This window comes from Patagioenas fasciata, chromosome 2 (assembly GCF_037038585.1).
Source record: "Patagioenas fasciata isolate bPatFas1 chromosome 2, bPatFas1.hap1, whole genome shotgun sequence".
NCBI lineage: Eukaryota > Metazoa > Chordata > Aves > Columbiformes > Columbidae > Patagioenas > Patagioenas fasciata.
In genome coordinates this window covers 164,258,167-164,272,540 of record NC_092521.1, presented here as the reverse complement: position 1 = coordinate 164,272,540, position 14,374 = coordinate 164,258,167, and the positions used below count along the sequence as shown (strand labels likewise).

General features: G+C 49.0%; 1 protein-coding gene across 6 annotated transcripts in view; it reads right to left on the bottom strand.

Annotated features, from left to right (window-relative positions):
• Positions 1-157: 157 nt before the first annotated feature.
• Positions 158-14,374, bottom strand: part of LOC136098650 (mitogen-activated protein kinase kinase kinase 3-like) — an 88,619-nt gene continuing 74,402 nt past the window's right edge. For all 6 annotated transcript variants that reach the window (XM_071805366.1, XM_071805363.1, XM_071805365.1 and 3 more), the window contains 8 exons: positions 13,342-13,409; positions 11,358-11,450; positions 10,184-10,378; positions 9,289-9,437; positions 8,114-8,245; positions 5,019-5,148; positions 4,268-4,445; positions 158-2,944 (listed from right to left, as the gene is read on the bottom strand). In XM_071805366.1, the coding sequence (XP_071661467.1) occupies positions 2,716-2,944; positions 4,268-4,445; positions 5,019-5,148; positions 8,114-8,245; positions 9,289-9,437; positions 10,184-10,378; positions 11,358-11,450; positions 13,342-13,409 (1,174 nt within the window). In that variant the 3' untranslated portion in view covers positions 158-2,715. The remainder of the gene's footprint in view (positions 2,945-4,267; positions 4,446-5,018; positions 5,149-8,113; positions 8,246-9,288; positions 9,438-10,183; positions 10,379-11,357; positions 11,451-13,341; positions 13,410-14,374) is intronic.

Here is a 14,374-nt window from a genome sequence, read left to right as displayed (position 1 = left end):
AAGGAGGGGGACAAAGGGGGGAGAGAAAAAATAAAGGGGAGGGAAGATGGGAAGTAAATAAGGAAAAATAAAGAGTGGAAATAAAAAAAAAGAGCAAAGAAAAATTTTCCTTTGGAAAAATCTTTAAAAAATAAATAGAAATTGAAAAGAAACGAAATTTTTGAAACGTAAAAACCAGTGCATTTGGAGCATTTGAACAGCACGGGACAAAGGGACACACGGAGCCGTGGGGGGTGAGAACTGCACAGGTTCATCATTTTGAGTCAAACCCACCAAGCGTCACCTCCATCCCCACCTTGTCACCCCCCCCCCCCCCCCCGTCACCACATCCCCAGACCCGCACAGCTGCTGCTACTGGGACCCATCCTACTGGGAATGGATGATACTGGGGGACAGGCGATGTCCTATTCCCCCTATATAATAACTTCAATGGGTCCATGACGATGTGACAAGCAGGGAAAGCCACTGGCCCGCACCAGACAAAATAAAAATCAAAAACAACAAAACAAAACAACTTTACAGGGGATAACTTTACATTCTCTTCTTGTAGTTTCATTCTGTACATCAGGACACTGCGAGGGTTTTAACAAAATAAAAAGGCAAAGGCACCTGAGGAGCGAGTGGCACATACTATGTACACACACATACATCCACACATATACATCATACACACATATGTACACACACGAGCCGCATCCATCCATGGGAGGATTTGGGTGTTTTGGGGCAGCCGGGAGCCCCGTTTTGCTCTCAAGGCTTTGGAATGAAGGAAAACACCCCCCACCACCACCAAAGGGCTGAGAAAATAAAACCAAATGGATTCAATGAAAGAGGAGAAAACAGCTTAAAAATGTGCTATTATATTTCTGTTTTAGCTTTGGTGAGCACACTTTGTCACCCTCTTCTGACAAAACCCTCCCAGCCAACACTGATTCTTTCTTTTTTCTTCTACTTTTTTCCACCCATCCCATATTATTCAGACTGACAGATTTGGTCCTATTCACAGAATAAAATCCTCCATTCCCCCGTGATAAAAGGAGATTATATTACCCCCGCCCCCATTCCCAGCAGTGACCCAGCACAAGCCCCCAGCTTCCCTGCAGCCACCCTGGGCAATAACCACCCCCCCCCGAGCAGTCACTGCTTATTTAACCCTTTGCTGAGCCAGGTGGAAATGGTTTAACACAGCAGGGAAGGGGGAGGTGGGATGGTGCAATTAATTTCCCTCAACCAAACAAGATGATTAATTAATTAGCTCCCAGGGACTCCGTGCTCACCCGCTGCCTGGGTTTCCCAGCTGGGCAGTGCTGGTTGAAGAGGCTATAGCCCAACTTTCAACTGGCCCGGTTTCTCCTACAATATCAAGTAGACTGGGGGGATAAATGTTTCCAGCTGCCAGAGCTCTGTTCTCCTGGTTTGAGGTGGCCTCAGCACAGAGGTGATGTCCCCATCCCTGCATCCAGGACTGGTCCCATGAGAGGTGGAGGAGAAGGCGCCCAGTCCTGCCTAATTTTAGGCACCTGCTTGGGTTTTATAGAGACCTATGGGCTCCTCCTGCAGTTCTGCTTCTTCCCAAAGGCACTGGTGTCCATCCAGTCCCGGTGTAGCAGCATGGGGATGGGCTGTGATCAGAAAGCCACACTCACCAAGCTCCTACCTGAACCATAGAATGTCCTGAGCTGGAAGGGACCCACAAGGATCATGGAGTCCAACTCCTGTCCCTGCACAGCACAACCGCACAGTTCACACCGTGTGTCTGAGGATGTTGTCCGGTCTCTTCTTGAACACTGTCAGGCTTGGGGCCGTGACACCTCCCTGGGGAGCCTGTTCCAGTGTCCAGCACCCTCTGGGTGAAGAACCTTTTCCTCATGTCCAACCTGACCCTCCCCTGCACATCTTCCTGACATTCCCTGATGGTTCCCAGCACAAACTGGCTGCTGCTCATCCTGCCACAAGCACCAACAGCTTTTAGACCTCCCTCTGCAGAGGTCCTGGGCATCCGTCCGTGGGTGTCACCCCCTAGAGACCTCCTGCGCCCCGAGAAGACCCCTTCTTTGAAGATTTGCACATGCACGCACCCACACACACACAAAGGCAAAGTCAACACGGCTGCTTTGTGCCGAGTCGAGCATCACTCCTTGATTGTAACCGCTTAAGGCACAGAACAGTGTGAAACGCCGTCCCGCTGGAGACACGGGCTGCACCCGCAACCTCCAGGAGGGTTCGGTCCCCTCGTGAACAGGGACACCCAGGTCCCCCCCGACTCTGTGGTCTGAGGATCATCTCCTCCGGCTTGGCTGAAGCCCCTGTCTGTTCCCCTGCGAAAGGTGGTGATCGCCACTGAGCATCTTATTCCTCTGCCGGTCCCAGGGATGCTGCCAGTGTCACTGCTGTGCTGGTGGGGGACAAATCCCATTCACCACAATAAGCAACACAGCGATGGGGGACAACCCCAAAACTGCTGGCAGCAAGAAGGTTACTTGGTCCAAGACCAGCACCCGCACAGTCTGGGAAATCTCTTGCTCTGAATTCCCAGCGCAGCTTGGAAATCCAACAAGGTGGCAGGTGCCGAGCTGGTGACAAGCAAGAAGGGACCCACGGGGGCCACCGCCAGGACAGCCCAAGGTGGAGGTCTGAACTGCAGAGCCCAAAATGCCGCGGGTTTGGCGGCCATCCCCCTCCCGCCGGCGTTTCCCCATCCCCGCTGCCGGGGGCTCAGAGCCCGCAGTTGACGAAGGGATGTCTCAGCAGGTCCTCGGCTGTCGGCCGCCGCTTCTCCTCCACGAAGATCTGCTTGAGGAAGTTGCGGCAGCAGTTGGAGACGCCGTCAGGGAGCTGGGGGTTGGTGGGCTGGGTGGCGATTTTAAAAATAGCTGCCATGGCTTCGAACTCTGCCCACGGCGGCTTCTCCGTTAGCATTTCCACCACGGTGCAGGCCACGCTCCTGCAACAACACCAAGCATGCAGGGGTGAGACAGCAGGTAAGAGCGTGTGGATTTATTTATTTGCTCTGGGATTCTGCCTGCCTGGAATGGACTGCACGGAGATGCCCCATCCCTGGAGACATCCCAGGCCAGGCTGGATGGGGCTCTGAGCAACCTGGTCTGGGTGAAGATGTCCCTGCTCATGGCAGGGGTGGGACTGGATGAGCTTTGAAGGTCCCTTCCAACCCAAGCTGTTCTATGATTCTGTGAAACCCACAAGAGATGGGAGCACATCTGCAGTACGCGTGGCCCCCTGAAGCTCAGTGTTCACACAGGTCCCTGGCACAGGGCTCTGCTCCCACTGGCCAGAGTGGACTCGCAAGCCTTGCCCTAAAGTTGGTGGCTTTTCTGCCTGTTAACCAGCAGATATTAAGTTTCATAAAAGCATGAGAGAACTTAACAAAGCATCCCCTGAAGGGAAACCCGAGCACAAGTTTAGACACTGTGGTTTCAGCAGGAGCACATAAGTTTTCCAATGAAAAGTTCACACCTACATCCAACTTGATCTCCAATGCGCACCTGAGAAGGAGCAGGTCAGATGCAAAAAGAGCCTGAGAGGTTTCCCTGTGCTTGCTGAGGAGTCCTCATCTCAGCACAGACGCTCTTTGCTACCTCCATTCATACATCCTCCTAAGGAACTGAACCCTCCCACCAGCCAGAGCAGATGGCGCAGGGTGAGTTTTGGTGTACCCACTTCCCTTGTGGAAAGCACACTGCGAAAACAGTGTTTCCTCCCCATTTATTGGGAGGGTTAGTAGCGTTATCCCAGCTCTTTTAGACTCCAGCTGACACCTGTGGATGTCCACAGATCAACACATTCACAAGCAGCCAATGATTTTGGTTGGCTTTGTGCTTCAGCCACATGTAAACACCCAGCAGCAGCTTTTGAGAGGCTGCACAAGATCCCCCTGAGACACCGAGCTGGGTTGAGTTGACCTAAAACCAAGGCCACCAAAACTCAGCAGCTCTTTCAGCAAACTTCATCACCAACCTGCTTTCCAGAATTCAACAGTGGCTACAGGGTCAAGCTACGTGTGACTCTCAGACGTGGTAAAAGCTTCCAAAAGTGAGTTGTGATTTTGAGTCCTCCTGTTTCGGGACTTTCAGCTACAACATGCTCCCTCTGCATATCTACACAGCTGATCCTAACATTTTAACCCTTTTTCCACCCTTTGCACTGCTCCATCTTCCAACTACTAGTTACACCTCTCGTTCTCATTCCAGCTTCCCAAAGGGATCGTTTGTTTAGGCAGTGACAGGGGGAATTCTGCTGCACTCCTTACCACACGTCAGCTTTCCTTCCATAGCCTTCTCCACTGATAACCTCTGGGCTCATCCAGTACGGTGTTCCCGTGACAGATTTAATCCCAGTCCCAGACATGCAGATGGTCTGGATCCGTTTGCTGGCCCCGAAATCTCCAAGTTTCACATTTCCAGCAGAATCTCGCAAAATATTGGCACCTAGGGGTGAAAAGCAAAAACAAAAAGTGCAAGAGATGAAGCGGCAACGTGAGTTGAAGTGGTTATAGTGAGGAGAGCAGGAAGGGCAAAGGCAGAAAGGAGGACATGAGGGAGCCCTGGTGGGGCAAGACTCAGCATTAGCAAACCCCCCTTCTCCTGCTCTCCAACAGGGTTGAGTCCCATGGGCTCTCCTGGATGGTCACAGCAGGTTTCCCGAAAGTGAGCAGTGAACGGGGGATGAAGGATCAGAAGAAGACAGCAGAAAAGCCTCAGATCACCAGGGCCTCCCAGTTCTTGGGTATTTTACAGCAGGTTTTCAGACGTGTGAGGACATTTAACAATAACACTTCTCTGAATTATTTAATTTGGGATTCCCAAGCAGGAGGACAGCACAAGATTTTGGTTTCAGCTGCTTGTTCAGGATTCTCGTGGTTTAAACTGGTGAAGCCCAGTGACAAAAACACTTCAAACACCAGACCCCAGCACCATGTTTTGCACAAGAATTTATATTGGGGTAAGCAGAGGTCAGGCTGAACAATCCAAGCAAGAAGCCTCTCTGGGTTATCTACTCACCTTTAATGTCCCTGTGGACAATCATATTGCTGTGCAAGTAGAAGACTCCCTGCAGGATCTGCCTGGTGTACTTCCGCGTGACGTTCTCGGTCAGAGCACCGTAAGCCTTTAGCTGGTCCTTTATTGAGCCCTGATGCAAAGAAACAACACGCAGCAACTGTAATGACCAGCAGAACCAGGTGCGTCACATCGCAATGGCTTTTTAAACTTGGCTGGCCACTCTGCCTCCTAGTTTAAAAAAGCCACTCTACTGTAGAAACAGCCAGATAAAAACACACTAAGTGCTGAATGGGGAAAGGACTTGTTCCCAATGTCACAGATCCCGGTGGAGAAAGACATTTGGTCACTGGTGTGTACGAGTGACACCCTCTGCCAATGCTACAGATCCTTTTCCCCCCTCTAGTGGCTGGACATCGACACGGAGAAGGACCAAAGTGATTGTAGAATCTTGAATAGTTTGGGTTGGAAGGGACCTGCAAAGCTCATCCAGTGCCACCCCTGCCATGAGCAGGGACATCTTCACCAGCTCAGGTTGCTCAGAGCCCCGTCCAGCCTGGCCTGGGATGTCTCCAGGGATGGTTCCTCCATCACCTCTCTGAGCAACCTGGGACAGGGTTTCACCACCCTCAGTGTACAAAATTTCTTCCTCATGGCCAGTCTGAATCTCCCCTCCTTTAGTTTAAAACCATCATCCCTTATCCTATTGCAACAGGCCCTGCTAAAAAGTCTGTCCCCATCATCATGATGAGGACATCTAACTGATGAGGAGTTACAACTCAAGTGACAGGTCAACTCAACTAGTTCTTCACGGCCGAACTGATGAGTCAGTCTTCTATGGAGCCTCCTCCACCCCAACCTGTCACAAGAACTACCCACTGCCACAAAGTGGACAGACTCCTGAGGGACACTGTCAGCCCCACACGGGACTGCTTCAGCAAGAAGACTCAGGGTAGACAATTTGCAAGCGCTCAGCCTTGTATTTCTGACCCAGCATGCAGGCTCCTACTGGTTTGGTCTTATGGATCAAAGAGGGAAGGAAGCAAGGGTGCAGACATCTACCATCTGCATGGCGGTGACCTCCTTGGTTTTAGCTGTATTTTCTGTCTACTTGGCAATGGATGTCCCTCACTGTGCCAGAGCTGGGTTCTAGCAGGGGCAAACCACAGGCAGATCAGGGGTTTAAGCAGAGAGGTCACACCCAGATCCACCTCCAGCATTCAGGTTGGCTGAAGAGCAAGAGAGGAAACTCATCCCATTTCTGCTGGTCCTGCAGCTTCAGGGTTGATCCAAGATTGCCATAGACCTTCTCTTCTGGGAAGAGTGGGACGCTCTGCTCCACGTCCGTCACTCATACTGCACCAGCTTTTCCACATCAACCCACCTCCACTGTTGCTCTGTCCAGCAACTGTTTTGACCTTCTTTTGAGGTGATCCCGTGGATGGGCCTCTCCTTCCCCTTTCACAGCGCTGCTGAAGTAACCTGAGATGCTCCAAAATTATACCCTCATACAACTTGTATGCAGGTCACGCAGAACCCAAACTTTCTTATCTTGGACCTCCCTCACCCTGATGAGGGGACATCAAACAATACTGAAGAAGGGGAAACAAGATCTTCAAGGCCTTTGGTCAGATGGGCTATTTTTTTCTAAGCATAAATTGAACTAAATAGTTGAATGGGCACAACACAAAACTACACGCTCAGTTATTTAATGGGGACAGTCACAGGAATGCCAGGGTAATGGTGCACCCAACCTTGGTCTCGTGAAGATGTTGCCAATCTGGTTGTGTTTAATGAGAAATTTGACCAGACCCAGCACTGTGGAGCTGCTGTCCTGCAAGGTCTGGGAACCCATTCACTTCCACTGGCCTTGGAAACCAAAGCCCTGAGCTGCTTTTGTGAAATGAGCCATCATTGCAGCACGAAAGTCAATCTGTATTTGGTCAGAGCTCTGGTTTATCGTTAAAAAAACAAACATTCAACTTCCAGCCCTGCTGGATGCTGCTCCAGCGTCAACTGTTGGTTTCCTGGCTGCTAAAAAACATTGGCACGCTGCAGAATAAGTGTCAAGGGGACTCAGACTCTCAGGGTTTACTCCTCCGGGTCCATGTCTCGTGGTAAGACCTGAAAGCGAGATGCCTGCCCATCAGGAGAGAGGGAGGACAGGGCTTGAAATGCATGGAAGTCCACCTGATTACTCACGTGCCAGATGCATTAGGAGAGCTTCTAGCATGTTTACTAATGACCAAAATGATTTGCAACCAAATGACTTAATAGTCCCTTCTGACCTTACAAATCTCTGTATAAACAAGGGTTTATTCTCCCACACTCTGGGGAATGAATCCAGCTGGACAGGCGGGACTTAGGAGAGCAGATCCTCCGGCAATGTAAATAGTGTTAGGCTGCTTTATACCAACTGACGACTTTGTCCTGATGGCTGATGTAACTCTCATGCTTGCAAATGGAGAAAGACGTTCAACTAATCTGTGTACATTCTCCAGCCCATGCTGAAGCTCCCTCAAAGCTTCCTGCTCTTTTTCCCCACAGCTGTTTCATCCTATATCAAAGCCACTCCTGCACGAGAGGATAACGCTACCAACAAGAAGCTCTGTCCTGAACAGAAGACTTACAAGTAACTAACACTGTTTTTAATACACACATGCTGAAAGCCATAAATAATTAGTGACAGCTGTGGGTGGACAGTTGTACTATTAGCTTTTCCTGCAGGGATATGCAATAAATACTTAAGGATGGGCTCAAGCCACAGAGTTTGGAACCAGATCTGGATCATGTCCCACATTCACCACGTTCAGATTCCAGACTGAACACACCCTGCTCCAGGATTCCAACCGAAAACCTGCCTTCCAGGCTCTCGGTTTCCCTCACTGCATGTAGAGGAGGTTCCCCATGACATCTGACTCACAACCTAAGCTTTCCCAAGCCATATGGATGCCGAGATTCACCATTTTGGTTTGGCTCATCACAAAGTCTACAACTGAGCTGCTCTGTAACACCAAAACTAAATTTCCCCAAACTCCAAGGCAATCTAAACCTGTTCTCTGTCTCTCAGGATAACCTTTAGTAGGAACCAGACTTACCCCTGGCATGTATTCAACAAAGATGGACAGTTTCTTCTCCTCAGGATCCCGCAAGCACCCATAGTATTGCACTATCCTGTCGTGACGGAGTGTCTTCAACAGCTGAATCTCACATTCTAAGGCATTCACCTCCTGCAAGAGAACAGACATGCTTTGTGAGGAAAGGGAATGGTTACTTGGAGAATATTATCCAAATATTTCTCAATGGTGAGCACTCTTTTTGTAACACCTGTGAAGCTGCCCCCATCAGCCACATAACACTCAGACATGAGGAGCAAGGAGAAAGGCAGATGGGATACACAAGGGGGTTGCTTGAGACAGGTTTACTTATTATTATTACTTGTGTTAAGGGTTTTTTTGGAAAGATGTGAAAGAAGACAGCAGCAAATCTAATAATGGAATCACAAAATGGTTAGGGTTGAAGGGACCTCCAAAGCTCATCCAGTGCCACCCCTGCCATGAGCAGGGACATCTTCACCAGCTCACGTTGCTCAGAGCCCCATCCAGCCTGGCCTGGGATGTCTCCAGGGATGGTTCATCCACCACCTCTCTGGGCAACCTGGGACAGGGTTTCACCACCCTCAGTGTCAAAAATTTCTTCCTCACATCTGGCCTGAATCTCCCCTCCTTTATTTTAAAACCATCACCCCTTGTCCTGTCACAACAGGCCCTGCTAAAAAGTCTGTCCCCATCTTTCTTACAGGCCCCTTTTAAATACAGAAAGGCTACAATAGTTCTCCCCAGAGCTTCTCTTCTCCAGCTGAACACCCCAACTCTCTCAGCCTGTCCTCCCAGCAGAGCTGTTCCAGCCTCGGATGATTCCTGTGGCTCCTCTGGCCCCTCTCCAACAGGTCCATATCATTCCTGCACTCATGTAGCACCCAGAGTGGGCAGAAGGTGAAGGCAGCAAAAAGGCTGGAACTAAGGAAGAGCACAGAGACCTGCAAAAGCTACCTGAGAGAGAACAGGCCAACATGGCCAAGGAACAGGGAAGCAGAGACATCACCAGAGCATGCTGACCGGTGCCACAAGCCATTCAGGACCATTCCAAAGAGGGCAAACACCACACTCTGTCTCCACACACTGCCTTCCATCACGGACACTCTCTGCCACCTCTGCCCTAAGCCCACAACTCCCCAACACGCTGCAGAACGCAGTCCTGCCCTCCTACTCACTTTACTCGTCTCTTGACTGTCAGGGTCGAAAGGCACCTGCTTCACCGACAGCTCCCGGCCAGTGTCAGCATCGTAGCAGAGATAAACTTCCCCAAAAGCTCCTCTTCCCAGCAGCTTCCCCAGCCTCCAGTTCACAGGTGCCTGCAGGGCTACAGGAGAGAGGAGAGGGTTGGCAGAAGAGCATGGAGACTTCAGCATCAGGGTCCATCTGACCCTCCAGAGCACAGATCAGGCTCACAGTGAGCTCACCAGGGTAGGCAGTGAACCACCCTTTCCCAGCAGCACCACAACAAACCAGTTTTAATTACAGTGGTGCTACTGGTATGTGTGGGGGCGATGTCTCCCAGTCTGCTTTAGAGCAGAAATAAGTCCCAGAAAAGTCACATTTCTAAGAGTTCTTCCTCCAAAAACCGCTTTCTTAGCCAATGTTGGACTTTCCCCTGCTCTAGGAGTGGTTAGCAGGATACAGCACAGCTGAGCAGCAACCCAGGCAGGAACCAGCAAAGAATTTTATCTCACTGGTCACTCCTACGCTGTTATCCATCACTGAAGAGACCCAGAATGCACAGATTTCTACAGCACGGGCAGTCTGGCAGGACCAGAGCAGCCTGCAACACCACCTTTGGGTACTGGGGTGATAGGAATGCAAGCCAAGGAACAGAACCTGTGGATGTATTTGTTCCCACATCCCTCCTGGAAGCTCCTGCTGTGTGAGCACACTGACAGTGCAACACAAGCGATTTTCTGCAACTCAGCAAGCGATGGACACCAATTGACCCCATATACAATCTCAACTCAAGGTTAAGAGAAAATACAGTAGGTGACAGTAACTCATTTTTGTGTCGAGACCCAGATGTTCTGATCCCCCAGACACTGGTGGCTTTGATTCACTTACAGTTCCTGGCTTTCGTAGGGGAGGTGCTGAAGACCTGCAGACCTTTCTCACAATTGCTCCACCATTTGGGTCGGTATTCATCGTACTGCAAGGTGCTGAGCTTGCTGTCCCCGTTAAAGCTTTTGGTTCGGCTGGAAGGGACAAGCTGGAACAGGTTCTCCTGTGGGAAGTAACTCCTGGGGAACGTCCTCCGGCCTGTAGGAGAGAAGAAGAGTTACAACAAGCACACACCAGCTTGGATCTACCTGTCACCACCTCCTCACATCACCGCCCAGATCCAGCGATGCACCTCTTCAAATCAAACATAACACGTTTAATGTGACTGAACCAAAGCCCCATGAACATTTTTAATTCAATTTAAGAGCTGCTAACAGCAGGCATTACAGCTAATGCAGATGTTACCAGAAGGGTTTGAAACAGTTTCATTGCAGTAGGGGTTTTGTTGGTTGTTAATCACAATTAAAATCTGAATAGGCAGGGATTTCCTGCCATCTCCTAAAATCATGCACAAATGACCACACAAGCAACACCAGATCTCATGATAACTGCTTGCACAGGGGTGGTGTTGGCAAGGGATGAAGCTCATTCTGGAAGGCTCATTATATTTTCTGCATGTCCTCAGTATTTTTTTTCCATGGGAATTTGATCCTTATTCCATTTTGCCCTCCATCAGTTGCAGTCTCACACAGTGAAAGAAGGAGCAGCAACAATGTGATGGAGCAGTCCCCAAAGTTCAGAGCTTTTCAGCTTGAAAGAAGACATGTGAACAGATCTGATACCCCAAAATTTCTAGGGGATTTCACACATCTCTGTGAGAAACCTGCTATAAAGGTCACAAAGCAGTATCCTCAAAAGCAAGCGATTTAGGGGAATGGAAATGTTGATGAGAAATGCCACCCAATCACGTGGCTGATTAAAACATGAGGTATAAGCAGAAAAGGAGCTGAGTACTGACTTTCGTATGTGCTGTAGACACTCAGCGCTTCCCAAGAGCAGACCTGCAAGGTCTCATAGAAGATGCTCTTCACAATACACAAGTGAATCCCAAATTACTTTGTTCTTCCCCTTCTATTAGAAAATTCTCCTTCTCAAGTCCTCAGTCCTAGGAACTGTCGCAAGCCGCCAAGATCCCGGACCAAGCAGCCCCCTCCCCAGCCCTCCATCGTTTTCTTACCGTCACTGTAGTCCTTGCGACTCTGGGAGAGGTGGTACTGCCTCGGGAAGGTGCCACCTTTCCCAAACCTCTCGCAGAACGGGATGTCGAAATCTGGCAGGAGGGAAGGAGAGAGGTGTTTGTGAGATCAGCTCCGTATCAAACGCCCAGAGCGTTTCTCACAGGAAAGCATTCTGGTCTTCACGCTGAATTACAGGCAAGAACGAGGTAACAAGCTGCTCGTTGACGTGACTGGACATTCGCCATGAATCACCCTAAAATCACACACTCCTTAGTGGAAAATAAGGGTTATATAGACCAGTCTTGGTCCCCCTAAACCACTGACTTTATGGACTGTGGTCCACACCGTTCGAATACAAGGCAGGGGATGAACACTGATCATGCCTGGTTTCTAAAACAGAGCACTAAACTTGTTATTTGTACACAGTAAACACAAAAATTAGCATGGAGACAGAACTGCCACGCAGGGTCAGGCCCAGACCCATCTACTCCAAAACCTCTGCTCTGATATCAGCTATTTCCAGGGAAATACAAAAAAAACACACTTGGCTAACACCAGACAATCCCTCCCCTCTTTCTTCTCAGATGCGATTCCTCAACTCAAAGCCAGAGACCAATTTAAACACCCAGACCTCCAAATCTTTGTATTTACTTTGATTAAGTACTAGAAAGATAGACTTAGAATATACAGAAGGGATTAAAGACCATCAGAGTTTGGTTTAGATATGAGATTATGAGAGAGATGGATGGGTATGTGAGATGAGGACATTTTTTAAATTGAAAAAACGCAGCCCGGGAAGCCATTGCTGGTAGCGCTGAATAACTTGAGATTAAGATATCTGTCATTTCACCCCCCCCATCTTCCACCTCCTGTTTTTCCTTCCATCCAGCTCTAATGACACAGTCCGCTCTGATTGTTTGTTTGTCTTAGCCTGCGGCCAGCAGCCGCTCCTGGGAGACCATTCCTGGCCTGGATGTGCTTCAGCATGATTTCCCCATTACAGCAGCGCACAAAACGAGTGTATAATGGCTGAAATATGGTCAGCAAGAAAAGCAACAAGGGCAGGTCAAGAGGTTCTCGGCAAGCCATGGGTGAGCGACAATGCCGAGTGGCATCTCACATTAAAATGCCTTCCCTGCCACTGGGGATGTATTAAAACCTTCAGTGATACGGACTGACTGCAGCTTCATCTCTACAATTCAATCTAGAAATCCTGCCTTGGGTCAGAAACGAGTTATTGTGCCACAGGCTGACTGCCATTTGTTCATTTTTAATTGTGAAAGTCATTATAATATTACAGAGTTTCCATGACTTAACCAGCTGGATGTTTCTAAGTGATGAAGCAGGAACCCATAAATCTTGCAAGTTACCAATACACTTTTTCTAACAGCATTTGCAACATTACAGATTATTATTAATGCAAGTGGAAGAGGTGTAACTCTCTAGAGAGTCTGAGACTCGGGTTTTGCTGTGAAGGAACTCAGGATCCTGAACATGCAACTCAGAGAAACCAATGGTGATACCACGAGGCTGTTTCCAGCTTTTCAGCACCTCACAGTTGTCTCCAAATATAAAAGCAACGCCCTCTCAGCACCTTCTTCCAACACATCAGTCCTCTCTGATCTTCCAACAGCTTTATTTGCTTTCACCCACTTACCTCAAGGCCCTTCCTACCCAGTTTTGCCTGTTGTTGCTGTAAAGTGATTACCAAACCAGGCCCAAAGGTTCTTCAGTGTTATCACTATCGCTGCAGAACCAAGAAGGGTTAATGATGACAAGAGTTGTGTTTGAAGCTCTGGGTCTTCTGATTCTAGAGACCATTCATGTCTGATCACAGCAGAGTCGTTTCTGAAGTGTAACTCACGCAGTGGAACTGGCTGGCTTGCTTTTAATTACTTTTCACACAGTGCCATCTCTTTATCCAGTTTCTTTACCTCATGCTTTTTACACTTTGAAGCAAATAAGAACTTTGAGCCTGCTTACCCATGCAATCAAGGCTGTCTTTGGGGTGGCTCTTCCTTCCAGGAACAGGGGTTTGGGTAAAGGGAGGGCTGCACGAGGATAAAAAAGAAAAAAAAGACACATTTTATTATATCAGAAAGGCTGTGAAATGAATTCCGAAGTGATTACAGGCAGAAAGTACCAGCTGCACCACAAGACACACTGGCCACTGATCAGCCCAGTCTACCCAGCTGAGCTCCCATCCTCAACATGTACAAAAATATAAACTGTTTGGTTTTGTTTGTTTGTTTATGGTTTTGTTTGGTTTTGATAGAATCATAGAACCATTTTGGTTGGAAGAAACCCTCAAGAGCATTGAGTTCAACCACTACCTAACTCTGGCACTAAACCATCTCCCTAAGAACCTCATCTCTGCATCTTTTAAACCCCTCCAGGGATGGTGACTCCAGCACTGCCCTGGGCAGCCTGTTCCAATGCCTGACAACCCTTTCTGTGAAGAATTTTTTCCTAATGTCCCATATAAACGTCCCGTGGTGCAACTTGAGGCCATTTCCTCTCGTCCTATCACTTGTTCCTTGGGAGAAGAGACCAACCCCCTCCATGCTCCAAGCTCCTTTCAGGCAGTTCAGAGATCAGAAGGTCTCCCCTCAGCTCCTGTTCTCCAGCTGAACCCCCCAGGTCCCTCAGTCGCTCCTTTTTGCCAGATCACAGCTTGTTCCTGTGGCCATGCAAAACGAATGCTGCATAAAACAGAGTCACCAGGCTGAAACAAAGCAGCCAAAGCCCATAACACACCTACACACAAGAGGGCACAGAAGGACAGTTACGGATCTCTCTTCCCTCAATGTAAAGTGAAGGTTGCTTAGTTGCTGCAGATGAACACTCTGAAGTCCTTCAGTCACTCTTGATTCATGCAGGTCTCCCCTTCTCTGCAATATCATCCCCGTGCAGGAAGGGTCTGTCCCACCACTGGGCATACACACTCTCCCAATAGACGAGGAGGGAGAGAGTGAACCTCAAGGCTCAAGGTCTTTAAACTACGCTGAGAGGATGA